We start from the raw sequence: 18,175 nt of genomic DNA, 5'->3' as shown, positions 1-18,175 counted from the left end.
TATCTATATTGCTGCGGTCCTACTACTGTAGGTAGCCATCTTGAAAAGGGTGACCGGCAAAATTCACATGCAGCGTAAAAAGTGTTAATTTTGGAAAAATAAGATAACTAGGAAATAAAACAGTTTAGCAATTCAACAAGCCAGACAAGAGGTTTACAGAACTATGGAGAAAAAGAAATCGGAATCCAAATCAAAGTCCACTGACGTAGAAATGAAAGACGTCTCCAAAGAAAAGAAAGAGAAGAATGATAAAGAAGAAAAGGAAAAAGAAGAGCCCCCTAAAGATCCAGACTTGCTCACATTAGAAGGTAGTTTAGAAACTTTGGATATTTGAAGCTTATCAACGCAAAGATGTCATTTGTGATCACTGCAGTTTGTTGTCTTTCAAGTTTTCAAGGTTGATTTTCTATGTTGTTTGACAATAAAATAATAGTGACAAGTGTTGCTTCTAATATTTGAGGTACTCACCAAAATTGGTCCGTTCTTTAATGAACTATCTAGTGTTATTTTTAGCCCTATGTATTCACCCTTACCTTGACTCTTGTCAGAGATAATAGTTAGGGAACTAAGAGGTCACATATTCACTGTAGTTGGTTTATAAGGCAGTGTCAAATCTGCATCATTTGCCCCTTAATGAAAGTTGATGTTTTTGTTCCCTGCAGATATCAGAGAGCATATCAGGCACATTGACAAGGCGGTGTCAACCAAGGAGCCACGCTATGTCATGCGTGTCGTGCGGGCCCTGGTGACAACAAGAAGAAAGTTAAATCATAATGTGCTGAGGAAGGCCATCACAGGCTGTTACCCTGCTGCCTCTGAGGCCAAGGCTGATCTGCTGTCTTTTCTGGATGAGGTATGTCACTACATTTATAATCATTATATTATAGTCACATATTTGGTCTTATAAATATTGTAATATCTAGTTTTTCTTGATCCTATTTTTTCTTGGCCAAGGTAATGTTTTTTTTTTCTTTTGGTTGAAACAATGAAACACTAGAAAAGCACTGAGAGAGCACAGATCTCCACCAAGGCAGATCAATTCTCATTATTTAATAATTAACAAATGGATCACCACCCAAACCTAATCCATTTTAAGTCACCTCATTTTTGGCCTGATCTAAAACTAATACCAAAATATGACCATAGCTTTTTGACTTAATGCAGGACCAGCAGATTTCTTGCAGTGCAGGTCTTTCTGACTATCAGTACCTCAAAATTTTCCTCCTTGTCTGAATAATTTGTTTTATCTTTCAGGCCAATCTTTTATATTTAAAATCCAATAAATTGTTTCATCTTCCAGGCCATGGACACAGACAGTGGCACTGCCAGTCCCTTCAGACTGCGGTCAGCCAGGAGTCCACTGGTCCAACTCCTCCCTGAGGTGGACATATACCTGCATCTCCTGGTCACCATACATCTGATAGATACCAAGAAATATGATAAAGTATGTAACATCAACTGATATATGACTTTGCCTGTTTCTACCCTCATTAAATGATAAAAATCCAATAGTGCTAGTTAAGAATTTCTGACCTGGCTCATTAAAAGTGATGCTGATTAATATTTTGTTGATTTTTTTTGCCAGTTTTGGTAAATTTTGAGATATTTTGATCACTGGTGAAGAGGAAATTGGGTCTAACACTGCAAGCAACAAAAGTAAATATATAATAAACTAGTTTTACCGATTTTGTTTTCATATCTACAAGGAGTGAATTGTCTTCCTAATTATTTGAAAATTGCAAATGCAGACTTCATTATTATTATTATTAATTTATTTATTATTTCCAGGCTGTCAAATGTTCCGACTTGTTGATGAAGAAACTCCTGAACCAGAACAGAAGGACCCTGGATTTGCTGGGTGCCAAGTCATATTTCTATTACTCCAGAGCTTATGAGCTCACGAATCAGTTGGAGAGGATTAGAAGGTGAGGGGGTGGGGCTGCTATAAAGAGTGACAGTGGAGATATGTCTATTACTCCAGAGCTTATGAGCTCACCAATCAGCTAGAGAGGATTAGAAGGTGAGGGGGTGGGGCGTTTTTGGGAGTGACATGGAGAAGGGGGTCTTTTCACTGTCAGTGAACAGGTAACTGAACCTACTGGGACACATTCTGTTCTGAGGGTCGAAATATGAGCCAGAAATGTGAATAGGTCCGAACTGTGAACTTGTACTGTCATAATGTTGTTTGTTTTCAATGGTTACCTATTTATAGAATAGTTTGTGGCTTCTCCACCTACTAACATTTTTATGCTTGTTTTACTATTTAAAAAATAGTGTGCTGTGTTTGAGGCAACACCTTGAGCAAGAAGAGCTCTCCTCAAGCCTGCATTTCTACATACCCGGTGTTGCATTTTAGGCTCATTTTCACTCCAAATACATCGGGTGTGAACAGACCTTAAAAACAGTATTATCTTCACAAAATATATTTTTATCTTTAACAAATTTGATTTCCAGTTTTCTCCATCAGCGCCTGAGAACAGCCACTCTGCGAGGAGACCACGAGGGTCAGGCCACTCTGCAGAACCTGCTGTTGAGGAACTATCTCCACTGTAACTTGTACGATCAGGCAGACAAACTGGTATCCAAGTCTACCTTTCCAGAGAGTGCTTCTAATAACGAGTGGGCCAGGTATCTGTATTACTTAGGTAAGAGTGTATTGAAGGACAAGCTGGATTTGGTGTGTCCCTTACCACATTGTTTTATTTTTAGACAAAGTATGCATTTAATATACCAAATCAATGATAATTTGGTTAAAATGAAAAATAATACTAATAAACAATAAGGAAAAGGGGGTAATTTATGTTTGCATTGCAAGCATTTTATTTGCTGTGCACTGTGTCTCTTTACCTGACCGAGGTCAGAATCTCACCAAACAAGTCTGCTTTAGAGTATAGATATTAATAAATAGCTACATAAATTTCAATATTACCTGCCTTGTATTGTTTTAAATTGTATTGTACTGCAACTTTAAGTTCATCTGCCTATGTCATAAAACCAGTGTTAAATATCTAAGAGACAGTTGTGTTGTTTTCAGGTCGTATCAAGGCGCTGCAGTTGGAATACTCCGAGGCCCACAAGAACCTCCTCCAGGCTATCAGGAAGGCTCCCCAGCACGCAGCTGTAGGGTTCAAACAAACTGTGAGTATTCCAACAATACTGGGCACATTGTCTGAGAGGAGGTGAATTAGGGTCAGGGCACATGGACTAGGTTCACAGTGCATGCCTGGGCTGTGGCAAAAGAATAGGTTGACAATATATGACTAGGTTGAAATCATAACTAGGTTGACAGGACAAAAAGCTTTATGTGATAAGTTTCTAACAGCAACATACTTTAATGAATAATTAAACTTATTCACACCACACTTTTAATACTGCTATGAAATTGACTAGTATATAATGTGAACAAGGCTAGATTACTAGTAAACTGGCAGAAAGAAGGTACAAAATGCCTGCTTTAAACTCAAAAGATTTTCCACAGGAAAAAAAATAGAGTGTTTTAGCATTTAGCATGATCCTTTGATAATTATGCTCTTCTTTGTTTTACTAAAGAAATTTATTCTTAGGGTACCATTGTTTGAGTTTTACATTTTATATTTCCGGACCTTCTGAGGCTTCTATCCAAAAATCACAGTGGTGTGTTATGTTCATTCTTACAATTTTCTTCCCCCAGGTTCATAAATTCCTAGTGACTGTGGAGCTGCTACTAGGAGACATTCCTGATAGGTCTACATTTAGGCACAAAGAACTCAAGAAGTCACTGGCACCATACTTTCAACTCACTCAAGGTAAAGAGTCAACTTCTCAGACAGAACTTAAATGTTTAAGAAATAGATTTTCAGTTATTACATAGCAAAAGTTAAGTTTTCTGGTAAATAATCAGTTGGTGTAGAAACAGCTGGTGTGTAAGAACATATGTCAGTGTTAATATAAGATAAGATGATAATTTATTGCCATATTTATATACAAATAAAATGAAAATTAATGTGATCTGTCAGTAAAATAATATATTAAATTTTATTGTGTAAAGTTTGCTCCCCACTACCTTTTAAGCAATTAAATTCTTTTTAAACATTTTGTAAAAACCATGGGAAGTTCATGAAGTATTTTGTTGTTGTTGTTTCCATGACTAAACCAATCACCCTTTATGTTACAGCTGTGAGGACAGGGAACCTTGCTAAGTTCAACCAGGTCCTGCAGGAGTATGGAGCCAAATTCCAGGCTGAGGGAACGTACACCTTGATCATCCGCCTGCGCCACAACGTCATCAAGACTGGAGTTAGAAGCATTAATGTGTCGTACTCTCGCATTTCCCTGACCGACATCGCACAGAAACTTCAGATGGACAGCCCTGAGGATGCGGAATACATTGTGGCAAAGGTAATTGATTGATTTTGTTTGTTTGTTGTAGAGACTGAATTTGGTCAGGAACTTTGAGCAAGATGGGGTTCCAAACCTCACATTTATTTGAAGGATTCGGGTTTTAAATTTGCCTGATATATGCCTTCTATGATTAGGTTATTTTAAATTTGACTGAAGATTTGTACCTTATTCAGAGTTGGTATATGTTCTCATGTGACATTTGTCTCCAGTATGCACGGGTGTATGGAATGTATGCCAGGAGCTGTTTCATAAAATTTATGCTAGAGCTGCTTTATCTTTCTGTTTCTGCTGACCAAAATGTACTGATTCATCATCTAATACTATACATGAAGCTGTAAACTGACCACGATAAAGATGTAAAATTATAGTTCTGTATACACAATGTTCACAGATAACTTCATTTTTAGTTTAGTTTTTATTGATTTGTTTCTTCTCCAGGCTATACGTGATGGTGTAATTGAAGCTACGATAGACCACGATAAAGGCTACGTCCAGTCTAAGGAGAACATTGACATTTACAGTACTAGCGAGCCCATGATGGCCTTTCATCAGAGGATTGCCTTCTGTTTAGACATACACAATAATTCTGTCAAGGTAAAAAAACATCTTGAGTTGAGAAAGTCTGTCTTGAAAATAAATTAAAAGAATTTTTTCAAACACCTAACATGAAGTTAGATTTCCAATTAATAATAATTTTGTTGAATGATAAACTTATTCAGCCAGACTTGGGGATTAAATGTCATTGCAATCAAAGAACAAGGAAAGATGACTAAACATTGTATTATATATCAAAAGATTGTGTTATATATTTCCATCATTTGTTATCCAAATTCCTAACTCGGGAATGATTTATTAAAATTTGTCTTTAAGCGTTGTAATGATATAGGATAGATTGCTTTTTTCCCAGCTGATTACCAGGTGTTTTCCTGGTTTTGACATGTACAATGTGCTGGGCATAGAATTGAGTTGTGTCCGACTTTGTCATTGTGTTAGTTGAGACAGATTTTCTCACCATTGCTTTCTGTTGTATTTCTTATTTCAAGGCCATGCGCTTTCCACCAAAGTCTTATAACAAGGACCTTGAATCTGCAGAGGTAAGATGGAAATCTATTTTTCTCACAATTTTTATATGATGCAAGTTTGAGGTGGGTGAGAGAGAGAGAGAGAGATTACCATGTAGTAGATATATTTATTTTATTGACTGACTTGTACTGGTTAAGGCACTGGTTTATTCTTGGTTCTAATGTTGATGAATTCCACTATAGATATAAGGTTCACTAAATGGTGCAGAAAGATCTGCATGATCATTGTTGTATGAGATAAGGATGTTTTGTATATTTCACATGCAAGGACAGTGAAGTGGAGAAATGAAATAAAATCAAGGAGACTAGGAATAGGCCTTTTTCTGTCTTGGTATGGATCCATACTGGAAGGCAGCAATTTCAATTTTTTATTTCTGATTTAATGTTACCCCTGTTGAGCCATGTATGGTTTTAGCTTCTGTCTTCAGCAACTGATTTTATGTTACAATGAGTCAGCAAAAATCAGAGGAAAAGGAAGAAAAAAATCAAAATCAAAGTTCGACATGGCGTAGACTGTCATGTGATCAATGTCCTTTGGTGAAGGCTTGAGACTTCAAGTCACATTTAAAGATGTGATTAGTTGATTAAGAAACTTTTTTGTACCCCAAAAAAAGTTATTGGATGGAGGTGCAGTTTTGCAGCTTTCACAATGGGAAAAAATAAGATATGAAATTTTATATCACTGATTTGAGATTTTTTTTCCTTCTTTGGACCACCCAAAGCAAAGTACCACCCCTATAGTGTATTAGAACTTGCTCGGAGGTTGTTAAGCACCCAACAGTGAATTATTCAGCTCTTACTCACCTTCGCCTCCATGTGAATTTGGCAACGATCTACATCATACATGATTCAACCCGCCTTGTCGTGACAGTGGGAAAACCTGTGCACTGTACACCCCATCAAATATTCACACACAACTGTTGCCACATGGAGCGCTGGATCCGGTGATCTGTCCCCATCCATGTTCAGGGCCCTGTGCGAGGTAGACGTGAGGGTGACGATGTATGGCTGTGACAGTCAGGTGACTTATACATAATGAAGGGCCTCTGATTAGTTGGGCTGAGTCAGCGCTGTGTATACTGGTGGTTTGTCTTACGTGTAGATTCTGTGCTATTTGATGATGGGAACAGAGTTAGGGAAGAGAAGTGATTACATAGAGGGAACAGCTGTATCCGTGCACTGCACAAAGCATTTTGTTCTACTTACAATGTTTTTACCTCGACTGATTTTAAAGTGATAATTGTCAAGTGGAGGCCGTTCTTGGAAACCAGGTAGCTGTGCTATCTAGATATGGCTAAGGTCAAGGTCATGGACAATATGGCATCTCCCAGCATTTCAAATAGCTCACAACATCATTTTTTTTTAAATTGATTTTTTAATGCCTAAATGTTTTGCTACCACAGAGGCATAATCTGTCTTATAATGATTACTACACTTCAAATGATATGGTCAGTTTTAAGATATTACTTGCCTTTAGGTTTCTTCAAAGGATGCACAGTAACAAAGTTAGGATGTTTATGGTGTGGGAATGTAATGGCTTTAGCACTTGTGAAATGCACCAGTTAACCACACCCTTCCCAGTGCTTGATAATAAATGTAAAAGTAGTAAAAATCAGCAGAAACAAGATTTCTTACTCTTTTTTCAAGGCTCACCTTGAAAATAGAAGATTAAAGATCTGAACCAGTGGTCAGGTTTGAAATCTACACATAAAACTTCTAATTTCCCTATTTATATACTGCAGCTGTTTTCGGTATTGGTAAGTGCTATATGGCATTTAAAAGTGAGTGATTTTTTTTTTTATTGAAACCCCTATTTTGCTCTTTTTGTCAGCAGAATTGAATCTACTTTTTTAATATGAGGAGAATAAATTTACACAAGTTGGGTCTTTCATCCCGGCAAAACCCTCTCCCCACCTTCACACACACACGCACACACTGCACACACACGAACACACTGCTTTCCCCCAGACTTGGCTCTGTCTTAATGATCTTAATCATTATAACCTTCAGTGTAGTGCTGTGTGTCAAGTTCACCCTGTCACTGTGTGTGTGTATATAGAGCACCTCCACTATGAGATCTGTCATACATATGGGCTGTGTGTACATAAAACCCAGAGATGCTTTTTCTTTTATCCTCGCTTGTTCATATAATGGTAGTAACTTAATCTTTATTGAAACCCATTGAATAATTGATTATGTCATCACCTGTGCAAACTCAATCTGCTGGTTACTGAGATTGTTGTCTGTTCTGTAACATAGAATAAAGGACAGGTCTTTTTTATTAGGAGATAGAATACCCCAAGTCATCCATTATCTTTTTTGCAAATTGTCACAATACACGACCTGATGTCATATGGGTTCGTGATTTGAATTATTTAAAAGAAACATACTGAATTTTGCATTATTAATTCCTGTCTCTGTCCAGTTTTAGAATGTGTATTATAGATTTCTTTGAGAAAAAAAAAGTAGGTTAAAACAAGTGGGGGAAATGGTGTGGCATCTTTGCAGTGAATGCCTACAGTCTTGAACCTTGAAGTATTTGGCCACATTCATTATCCTTATTTTGTGTTATTCGGTCTACTAGAATTGTCACCTTGGTCTCATGGGCTCAGTCAGGGACACTGTGTACAAGGTGCAGGTTCCACTCCAAGTCTTATCTTACACACCACAAAGAAATACTCCTTAAAACAAAGATTTTATTCTTACCCTCTCTCTCTCTCTCTCTCTCTCTCTCTCTCTCTCTCTCATTACATAGTCAAGTTCCCCCTCCTTTTTATCTGTCATAAATCAGCCATTTTTATGTTGAAATCACCATGTCAGTTTTTATACAGAACAAACTAATGCAAATTTCAGAAATGTTGTGCACTGTGAACATAACTGTCTGTTTACACAGAGACCATACTGGACTGGAAATTGGATGCAAAGATTTGGTTACAAGTTTGAATTCCAGTCTAAAGATTTCTTCTTGTGAACAGTCTTTATGAGAGCACTGTAAAAAGCCAGGGAAAACATGAAAGCATTGCTGAAGGCAACCCCTCTCTGCTGTGTTGTAGCATTTTTATGGGTGACTAAACTCACAAAGCTTTGGGGCAGGGAAGAGGCCTGAATAGGGAGAAATATACACAATTCTTCAGGAGAGAAGTCCATGAAAAAAATTGAAAATAAGAGCTGATGACTTGCATTATTATCATGAGCTGTTTTCAGCAGTCAGAGACATAGTAAGATATTTTTCTTGGCATGGTCTTTTGTCATGCATTTGAAAGTTACTTATATCAATAAGGAATCGCCAGGTGGAATTTTAAATTTACAGTTTCCTATCATGTCATGACAGTATGCTAGAGACTACTGTTAGCAATATATTTTTCTCCACAGAGACTTGCTTTGCACAGAAACACAAACAGAATGGATTTTACCATGATGACACTGTATACAATTCCTGTTAAAATTACCCTTGGTCCAGTTCTTTTTTTTTTTTTTCTGGAGACAAAATCACAAAAAAGTCGAAACTCAGTTTTTGGTTTTTAGACTTATAGCCTTCTGCTATAACGCTGACTAAAGTGCATTTCTCAAAGTATTTGAAAGGACTTTTTTTAGTTTTTTTTTTTTTTTTTTTTCTTTTTTTTTTTTTTTTTACAAAATCACTTAAGCATATCACAGCAAATAGCAATAATGTTGAAGGTTTTTTTACCCTCAGTGGGACAGCAGCTCGTTTAGGTGTGTCAAATACATTGAATGTCAGCTCAAAGGGATGACAGAATTTGAAAAAAATAATCACTAAAACACATGTTAACTTAAGGACTCTTAAAAGTACCCAGAATGGTGGATCAAGGGTTGGGTTAAAATGGGGGGAAAATACCATTTACCCTAAGAAAATCATGAGTTTTTTCTTCTTTTGTTTACCCTTAAACCAATCAAGAGCCCTATGGCTAATATTGTAAAGTTGGCTTAGATAGTCAGCTAACTGATCTGAGCAGTCTTAGCTTAAGATTCTAAGAATTTCTTGTGAACCAGTCCCCAGAAGAGCCTCACTAGCTAAATGCCTATGTGGCATCCAGCCTTCCCCCCTAGTGCTGCAGCTGTGCCCCCCAGCCACAGAGAGTCGTGTCACTCCACTGCACCATGCTTTAACCCAGAAGGAAACGGGGAAGGTTTTTATCAGAGGAGAGGGGGCGAAAGGTTAAACGCTGAGCTGGTGTGAACTGTCACCTGCCCGAGGCAGGGAGAAACAGAGGGGAAGAAAAATGCTAAAATTTTATAATCGAAAGTTCAACCTGTAGTGCAGGTGTTGTGTGGGGATGGGAGATTTGTAAAGTGTTAAAAAAATGGACAGACAGAGTGTCTTCTGCTAAGGTACTATACTATGCATAACCCTCCTTAACTACCTGCCTGTCTGGCCAGGCACCTACTCCTCTGTAATTAACTTTTATTGTGTCCATGTCACTGACATAAGTGGCCATGGCACAACTGCAGTTAAGAAAATTATATTTGAGAATAAATTTGAAAAAATAACAAATAAAAACTAATATAGAACTATGATAAGAGCGTATATACACCAATCATGTTTAAAGTCTTGATTTATTTATTTATTTATTTATTTATTTATTTATTTATTTATTTTTATGGAGGGGGGTCAGTTCCATATCATTCTTTGTTTTTGTATTTGACAACTTTTATTTTGGAATTTAAATTTTTGACATTTTGGCACTCTGGTTGAAAAAAAAAATTTTTTTTTTCTGCTTGGTATGTTGTTTGTTTCATGTTAGTATATTGTTATATACAGATAGATAGCTTGTTTTACCTGTGCCTTTTGTAATTACTTTCACTGAACACGCAAGTTTCACCTTTGCATATTTTCTAGTTTTGTATGATATCACACAGTGCAAACAGCCTCTTGGATGATCCCCATTATAAAGCTGGATGATCCTGCTTATTTGAAGATATGTAACTAAAACCCAGTCTTGGCCTTAACTCCTCGTCTGTAGAAATTCTGGAGATAAGAATTAAAGAAATAGGTGATATAAGTGTGATGATATATTTTCATATTTAACGGCATCACTTTCTTACCATAGAAAATGAATTTTTTTGGGAGATAAAAGACACAAAGCGTGACCCTCAGGTCAGTTCCGTGGTCCTTCTTGAAGCTATATTCACCCTTATTAATTATGTGAGAATGTGGCTGCACTGTCTTCCCTGACTTGGGGGGCGACCTCTCCATGTACACCTTCTCTGAACAGACCTGAGGGCGAGTTGGCCATGTAAGCACCAGGGGCTGTATCACAACTTGGAGATAAGGTTCACTGTCATGCCAGTGTTTTGTTCTAAGTTGGAAGGGTTAAACGGTTATGATGCCTCGGGAACATGTCGATGTTGAACTGAACATGAGTAAGTCATTTTTTTAGAGAAGGAAGACCTGGAGATGAAATATTTTTTTCTTTTCTTTTGGCAGATGCACTATGCATTAGTATTTTTCCCCGAACTCTAGTTTCTGCAGATCACTACATTTACCCATTTAAACTACAAGCAGACCTGCATATGTCAGATATATATATATTTTTGATGATGATGACTGGAAAAAGGGATAACTTTTTCTCATATACACAGATGAGATTTTTCTGATTAATGACAGGGAGCCAAAAATCTCATCAGCCTTGGCGGCCCCCTGCATTCCATGCTATATTTTCCAACTTTTTCACTAAATGACAGTCTCATCCCTGCATACGTGTAAAATAAAATCGTTTGATTAAGCATTTTAAAATCTTATCCGCTGGCTATATTTGATATTCCGTCTCATCAGTCACTGTCAACCCCTACATAGACCATATACTGGGTGAACATTAAAACTTAAGGGTAGTTTCTCCAAATGTGCCTGTAGTATCAAAAGGGGGTGTAAAAACATCAAAACCATTATACGCTCCATTGCCCGCTTGCCCCGATCCCGTCACTGAGTTGATTTAATATGCGGAATTTAATCACTGGTGTTTGTATCCTAAATGATCATGCTAGGAAGATGTCTTGGGGACAGGAAGTTGTACCCAGTACCAGTGGCGGCCGTCTGGTAGAGCAAGGCTGTCATATTCACCACTGGCAGGGTTGGAGGCTGTTTAAGTTTTGCACCTGTAATAGGGAACATGGTTATGAAGTATAACTGGGTTTTAAGGGATTTGTGCAGTTGCGTTGGGAATTTAACTTCAAGTTCAATAAAATTGAAACTTGAGTGGTTTTAAGGTTTACAGTAGTAGGGGAATAGAACCACCATTTAGTAAAATGCATTGATAAAAAACTGTGAATGTCTTTATTCAGTGGCATTTCAAATAGAATGTATAAATTAAATATTATTTATTATGCATGTTTGTGTCTTTCTGTGTGTGTGTGTCTGTGTGTGTGTGTGTGTCTGTGTGTGTGAGAGAGAGAGGGAGAGAGAGACTACTTTTAAAGGATGCGGCTGTTAGTGGTGTTCAAAACTATAATTAGACTTAAATATTAATACTATTATAGTGTGAATAGAATATATCAGTTCATAATACAATTTATTTTTGACATCCAATATGACTTGTTCTCCTAAACCTATTAGTGGAATTTGGCCAGTAGAATAAACTCCCATCCCACACACATTGCACATTCATATTGATAAGATGTATCTTATATACGATAAATTTATTTTTAATTTTACTTAAAACCATTATAAAAATTTAATTTACAACTTAAGTTGTTAAATTAAAGCATTAAAATGGTTTTTATTTTATCATTAAAGGAACGCCGTGAGAGAGAACAACAGGAACTGGAGAGCGCCAAAGAAATTGCCGACGAAGATTTTGACGGATTCCCGTAATAAATGAAGGCAGCCTAGCAGTTCATAGATTGTTTTCAGGAGATAGTATCTATAAAGACAAAAGCATGGACCAATACTATTGTAAATGAACATTTGAATGTATCTCATGAAAGGCGAACACCACGATCCTATGAAATGAACTCGAAGAGTATTTTGAAGACAACTTGGTTTGTTTTCTGAAGAAAAGGAATTACTATGTGAAAGGACTTTACTGGCCAAGAAGTACCCTGAATACACGTGTGTTACAAACAAGCCCCTCTATATCAGTGAACGTTTGCCACCACAGAAATACCTCGGATTCTGAGGGTGCAACAACCATACTTCACGCACACGGTCAAAAGATGATCGGACTCTATGAACTGTTAAAATGATATATCACTGAAACAAATTTACCTACAAATACATCTTTGTGTTGATAGTCAAATAACCGACATTGTGTAAGGAAAGTAACGCCCTTTACATGGTATTTATGGATTCTTTGTTAGTATGGCGCTATGATACCAGAAGCCAATACTTGTAATGTCAATTAAAAGTTTTTCACGATGAAAATGTGCGTGCTACTTTGAAATTTGCCTTTGTTTCACTTTTGAACACCAAGCTCGGTGAATATTTATTTTTGTATTAGTTCCGCCAGAGGGTCACTGCTTCGAACTCTAAATCCGCAGGGTGGGTTTAAGATTTATTATTTTTTATTATTTCCATATTTCAAATCGCTGAGTTGAGCTTTTTGGTGCAAGAACCTTCCCGTCCGACATCCAGCGCTTTTTGCTATGCTTATTTCTGTATAGCGTATCATGCAATTGGTGGTTTTGAATATTGCTTAGACTTTTAACTACGGTACAAAGACCTCCACCCTTACCCCGCCTCTCGCAAGTCTATGTTAAGTTTCTCACGACGGGACTATGAAAATTCTAATCGACATTATTAACAGCTAAGTGAATTCCAGGAAAAATAGTCATTAGAATATCACTTTGAGTACGATCTCCGGTTGACGCAGTTACGCCAAACTACGGGAGACGGGTTAAAGCCAGGAACCACATTGCAGAGCACCAATTTTTGGAATAATAAACGGCGCTTCTCCGTCCAATATTTCTCACAATTTTTCACAGAATTTACACGGAACATTTCAACGAGTATAATGGCCGTAAAGACGGAGCGGCGTTCATAATGGCAACGCTATATATATTTAACGAGGTATCTTTATCACGACGCGTTTGGTGCTGGTAGCGTCGGTGAAGTCGCAGAATTAACATGGCCGTTGTTATTAGCGGCAACTGTGACTAAATTATTTACCACCAACTCGAGTATAGTTGGTTTTGAGCTGTAGCTTGATTGCTTTACTGTGTTAGATTGTGTGTATTGGGATATTTGTCTTTTTTCACAGAGTAGTGTCACCAGTAAAGGCCTGTCTTTTTCTAAGGCTGTGTTCAGAATAGAATAATCGTACTAGCAGGATCGATCTATCCCAGCGGGGATTTTCTCTAAGGCGCAGTCAGTGTAATCAGCTTAATTGTCTGACACGCCCTCGAAAATTTAAGTACGTGGGTAAAATCAAAGTACGTGGGTAAAGTTGGGAAAACTTTTTGGTCCATATGATGTTGTTCATGTTGGTCTGGGGCTAGAGGTCTTGTATGACAACGACACCCTTGTGCGTGATTTGCACCAATGAGATTGATTTAATTCTTTGAATTTTCACACGTCTACTACGGAAATGTTGACATGTACCCCTGACTGTCACCTGAAAGGGGGGTTCCTGGGATAATGTCAAAACCTCTGTCAATCCTCGAACCCCATAAAAGTACACACGAACTAAGCGAGCACAACAAGCATAAGTCTTCCACAGCTGACCTTTCTGAGGTTATACTTCAGCTCCTTATATAAGGTATCAAGAAATATGATTTTAAAAAAACAAATACCAAGAGGCTGGGGATATAATTTTTTGACGCGAGAGGAAAAACCTGATAGCCCCTTGATAAACCAAGAGTCGTGAGCGATCAGAGACAACACGGTTAAAATCTCTCAAAGAAAAATGGGCAGGAAATTATATTTTACCTGTCAAAAAGTGCAACTGCTAACTATAGGTAATTATTACCCAAACTGACAAAGATCTCACAAACAATTAGAAAATGGTAAACAGTTTTTTTTCTCTCTCTCTCTTTTTACCTTCCTCCGCCGAGGGGGTTATGTGCTTGGTTCTTTTTATCTGTTTTCCTTTTAGCAACATTATGGAAACTGTTGTGGACGGATTTTGATGACATTTTCAGTAACTGTGGGGAGTGGACCGAGTTAAACAAAAAAAAAAAAAAAAAAAAAAGATTTTGGTGATGATCCATTGATTAATTAATTAATTAAATCCGCTTGTCTGTAAACAACATTATGCAAAATGTCACTCAGGGATTTAAATGAAAATTTCAGGATATGTCAGAAATTGGCTGGATTGTTGCTGGTGATGAGTAAATTGATTCATTCGTTAGTTAATTATTCAATTAACCTATGATGAATATTAATGAAGATGTCACTTATTAATTACTTAATTTATAAACAATTAATGATAATGAAGACTGATATCCATTGAGGGAGGACTGTGTTCTCTTCGTGATTTTCCCGTTACCTATGATTTGCTTTTTACCATCACTACACTAGAAACGATGTAATTATGTTTCACCGGAAAAAAATTAATAGACCGGAATTCTTACCCATGTACAATGTTGTAGAATTAAATTTTGAAGGGGTACGGAGGTGTCTAAACAAATTAGTAAGATATAAAAACTTACCAGGACCCAGTTTCAGAGTCCAAAAAATGTGCCTTTTTGGGGTGTCTTCCAAACTCGCACTTTATTTTGGGTTACGTTGTTGTGACTGACGCTTCTTGCAACGTTAATTATCTTGTTTGCGTGTCGTGGTTTTTACAAGTTCAGAAGGAAATGTGTTAACTTTAAATGATGTAATCTATCTCTCTTAGAACTGCACAACATTGCAAAATATTAACATTTAAAAAAGCTTATTTGATTTGTTCACGAAAGAACAAAACATAATCTGGTCCGTTACATTTTGTTTTATCACGAAAACCACCTGTTATATAAACACAAAGCGGGCGAATAGGGCGAATCCTTCATTACTCCCGCATTCGAGTTTTGTTTCAAATCTTGAAGAGCACCTACCCAAGGGCCCTTATGCACGAAAAACATTGGCAACAGTGACAGCCTCGAATTCAATGGAGAAGAAGATTATTAGCAATGCCCGCAGATCTCGCGAGCAATTTGTGCGTCTTTGTATGGACAATACAGAGTCTCTTTGTGTGGGGGTTCATTCACGAACTCGTGTCGAGTTCTTGAATAAATCAGCAGTTCCCTGATGTACGTATTGAAACTTCAATGCTTCAACAAATAACTGGCAATCCTTTGAGATGGAGGTACAATCAAGCTACTCAATAAATCATCTGATGATCGACATGTAGTAAACAGTCCATTTTTTTTACAAAAATCTTAGCGATGAAAAAAACTCGATTGCACCTTCTTGTCTTATTTGTCGTCATTTTGTGTCGTCATTTGTCGTTGTATGTATATCGGACCATCTGCTAACGTATAAATTACGTAATTACGTAGGGAATTTAATGGCGTATTTTGAAATTTTACTTGCCTGTTTTGTGTCCAATAACAAATGTAGAATAGAATGGAAAAATTATCTAAATATCCTATCTCTAAAAATATTCTTGTGGTCAGCACCTTTTCTTAATTTTAGATCATTTTTTTTTTTTTTTTTTTTGGGGGGGGGGGTGATATTCCTTACGATGTGCTACACTTTTCAACTACTACTATAAGTTTCTGTCTTATAATTTTATCAGTCAGTACCAGCATTAGAATAGTTATTATTATCATTGACGTGTTGTGGGGAAGTACGGGGAAGGGGGGGGGGTGCTTAATGCTAACTAAAAACACTTCTAAAAGCTTTGACTCGGCAAAAAAATTACATTTCATGTATTCCCTTTTGTTGACGTAATTCACGCTATTATTGCTGAATAAAATCAACTCAGGAATGAAGACCTATGAACGTATCATCTAAAATATGACAAAATGCAGATACACGTTTGTTTTCGTTTTGTTTCCAGTTCTCATAAACAACATTGCAACAAAAAAGGTTTTCCCACAGTAATCACGTGAAATGCATTTCAATAAATTAACACCAGAGTGATTATATTTGCCTCTGCAGAATCCTGCTAATACATAATATAATAAATATTGAGTAATGCTAATGCAAATTTTTTTTATTCAACAAAGGACTTTTGAGCACTTATAAAAAAAGAAAGTAGCTCAGAAATCTAAGAATTATAATGTTCATTATTTTCCTCCCTCTTTGTATTTGTTCGGCACGCGACATCTAAACCTTTCAAGTAAATTACCCCGTATGTGGTTTCCATTCGCTGCTTCCCTGCGTGCAATTTAGCGTAGTATTACGCTTTTTGGCCAATAAAGACGATGCGTTGAGCACGAGCGCTCGCAAATGTGCCTCACTTCTCAAGGGCTGAAACATTGGGAACATGTAAAATGGCGATAAAACGGATGCTGTAGCGCTATAACGGTGGGTAGGGGGTGTCTAACTTCTGTCGGCCGTTCAATACATATATGTTATTTTTTTGTTTCTTCTCTACAAACGCGTTACCTAGATTTTGACGGTGACAGCTAAAACTTTCCCACTTTTATGCCCTAACCTACCCGAGTATATATTAGGCCTACTGTTTAGCCTACTAGTATCATTATTCAGCAAAATGATAAAGACATCAAATAATGGATATGACAATCATAGTCTACTTTTTCAGATGGTTGTGGGAGGGGGGGGGGGGAGGGTGTGATCCGTTTTCCTATTATTTTTCTATTTAAACACATTTTTTTCTTTGTTTAAACGCATTAATGACGACACGCCCACGACCAGCATGACGACCATTTGCCCCACGTGAACTGTCAGTGACGTCAGAGGGCACTTACGTAACCAACAGCAACCAGTATATTGTCGGTCGTGGGAATATCATTCAGATTCTAGTTTTCACATACTAGCAATATGGGATGGCGGTGATTTCCCAGGTCCGCGCTCACATCTTTGTTAAGAAACTTGGAGTCCGTGTAACAGAGAACCCGCCCTCCATTAAATTCTAAAAGGTTAGGGTTGGCAAGACGTAATTGGGTCAAAATTTAGAACGGGGTTTACCTGTACCAATCGGAGGGACTGGAGTTTGTTTATCACGTGGTTTCATGGAATAGTTATCCACTGTGTAAGTCAAGACAGCATTTTAATAATAACATGACACTGGGTATATAAGACCAGACGAGCCATCACTTGAAGTAAAGTATTTTTATCTTTAACGGAGGTGTCTCATAAGAGAGAGAGAGAGAGAGAGAGAGAGAGAGAGAGAGCTTATCTGTTAGTGTTACATTAAATGCTGAATGTCAATGTTTTGATTCACGCAGATTTATTATACTAAAGTAATGAAAAAATCAAATCAAGCTCTGGATCTTTCGTGGCAACGGAGATCACAGCATTTTAACCTTGTCACAAAGTCTTCATCGGGTGAACTGCGCAGAATGGCACCACGTGACATCGGGGACAACTCATATCAGTTCACCTGAAGAAGACCTTGTGACAAGGTGGAAACGTCGTGATCTTTTTCTTCGTAGTAGATTTAATTTTCTCATTATCTTAATTTAATGCTCTCGTTATCATTACTACTTATTTCATTGTATTTGCCTATTGCGTTCCTTACAAAGCAATGGCAAGGCGACATTTCAATGTTACGATTTCACGATTCCCTTTTTTAATAGATTTATATATTTCATAATATAGCTTAATTTTAACATATTTCATATCTCTTGATCCATGTATGCAATCTTTT

At 37.2% G+C, this 18,175-nt stretch overlaps 1 protein-coding gene across 1 annotated transcript; it reads left to right on the top strand.

Moving 5' to 3' along the window:
* Positions 1–10: 10 nt before the first annotated feature.
* On the top strand, positions 11–12,859 carry LOC106152435 (26S proteasome non-ATPase regulatory subunit 3-like). The gene is made up of 11 exons (XM_087017468.1): positions 11–308; positions 663–853; positions 1,301–1,444; positions 1,789–1,925; positions 2,455–2,645; positions 3,035–3,138; positions 3,671–3,785; positions 4,154–4,377; positions 4,819–4,974; positions 5,424–5,474; positions 12,214–12,859. The coding sequence occupies exons 1-11, from the start codon at positions 164–166 to the stop codon at positions 12,289–12,291; spliced, it is 1,536 nt and encodes a 511-aa protein (XP_086873594.1). The 5' UTR covers positions 11–163; the 3' UTR covers positions 12,292–12,859.
* The last annotated feature ends 5,316 nt before the right edge of the window (positions 12,860–18,175 follow it).

Source organism: Lingula anatina, chromosome 7, assembly GCF_051362555.1.
Source record: "Lingula anatina isolate TDL-2025a chromosome 7, LinAna3.0, whole genome shotgun sequence".
Classification (NCBI taxonomy): Eukaryota; Metazoa; Brachiopoda; class Lingulata; order Lingulida; family Lingulidae; genus Lingula; species Lingula anatina.
This window is presented reverse-complemented; position numbering and strand designations above follow the sequence as displayed.

Bases quoted from the DNA above. Each gene is read 5' to 3' on its own strand.
- LOC106152435 (XM_087017468.1), top strand. From the start codon at position 164: ATGGAGAAAAAGAAATCGGAATCCAAATCAAAGTCCACTGACGTAGAA. The intron at 3,786-4,153 runs GTAAAGAGTCAA...TTTATGTTACAG, and splicing joins ATACTTTCAACTCACTCAAG to CTGTGAGGACAGGGAACCTT. The intron at 4,378-4,818 runs GTAATTGATTGA...TTTCTTCTCCAG, and splicing joins CGGAATACATTGTGGCAAAG to GCTATACGTGATGGTGTAAT.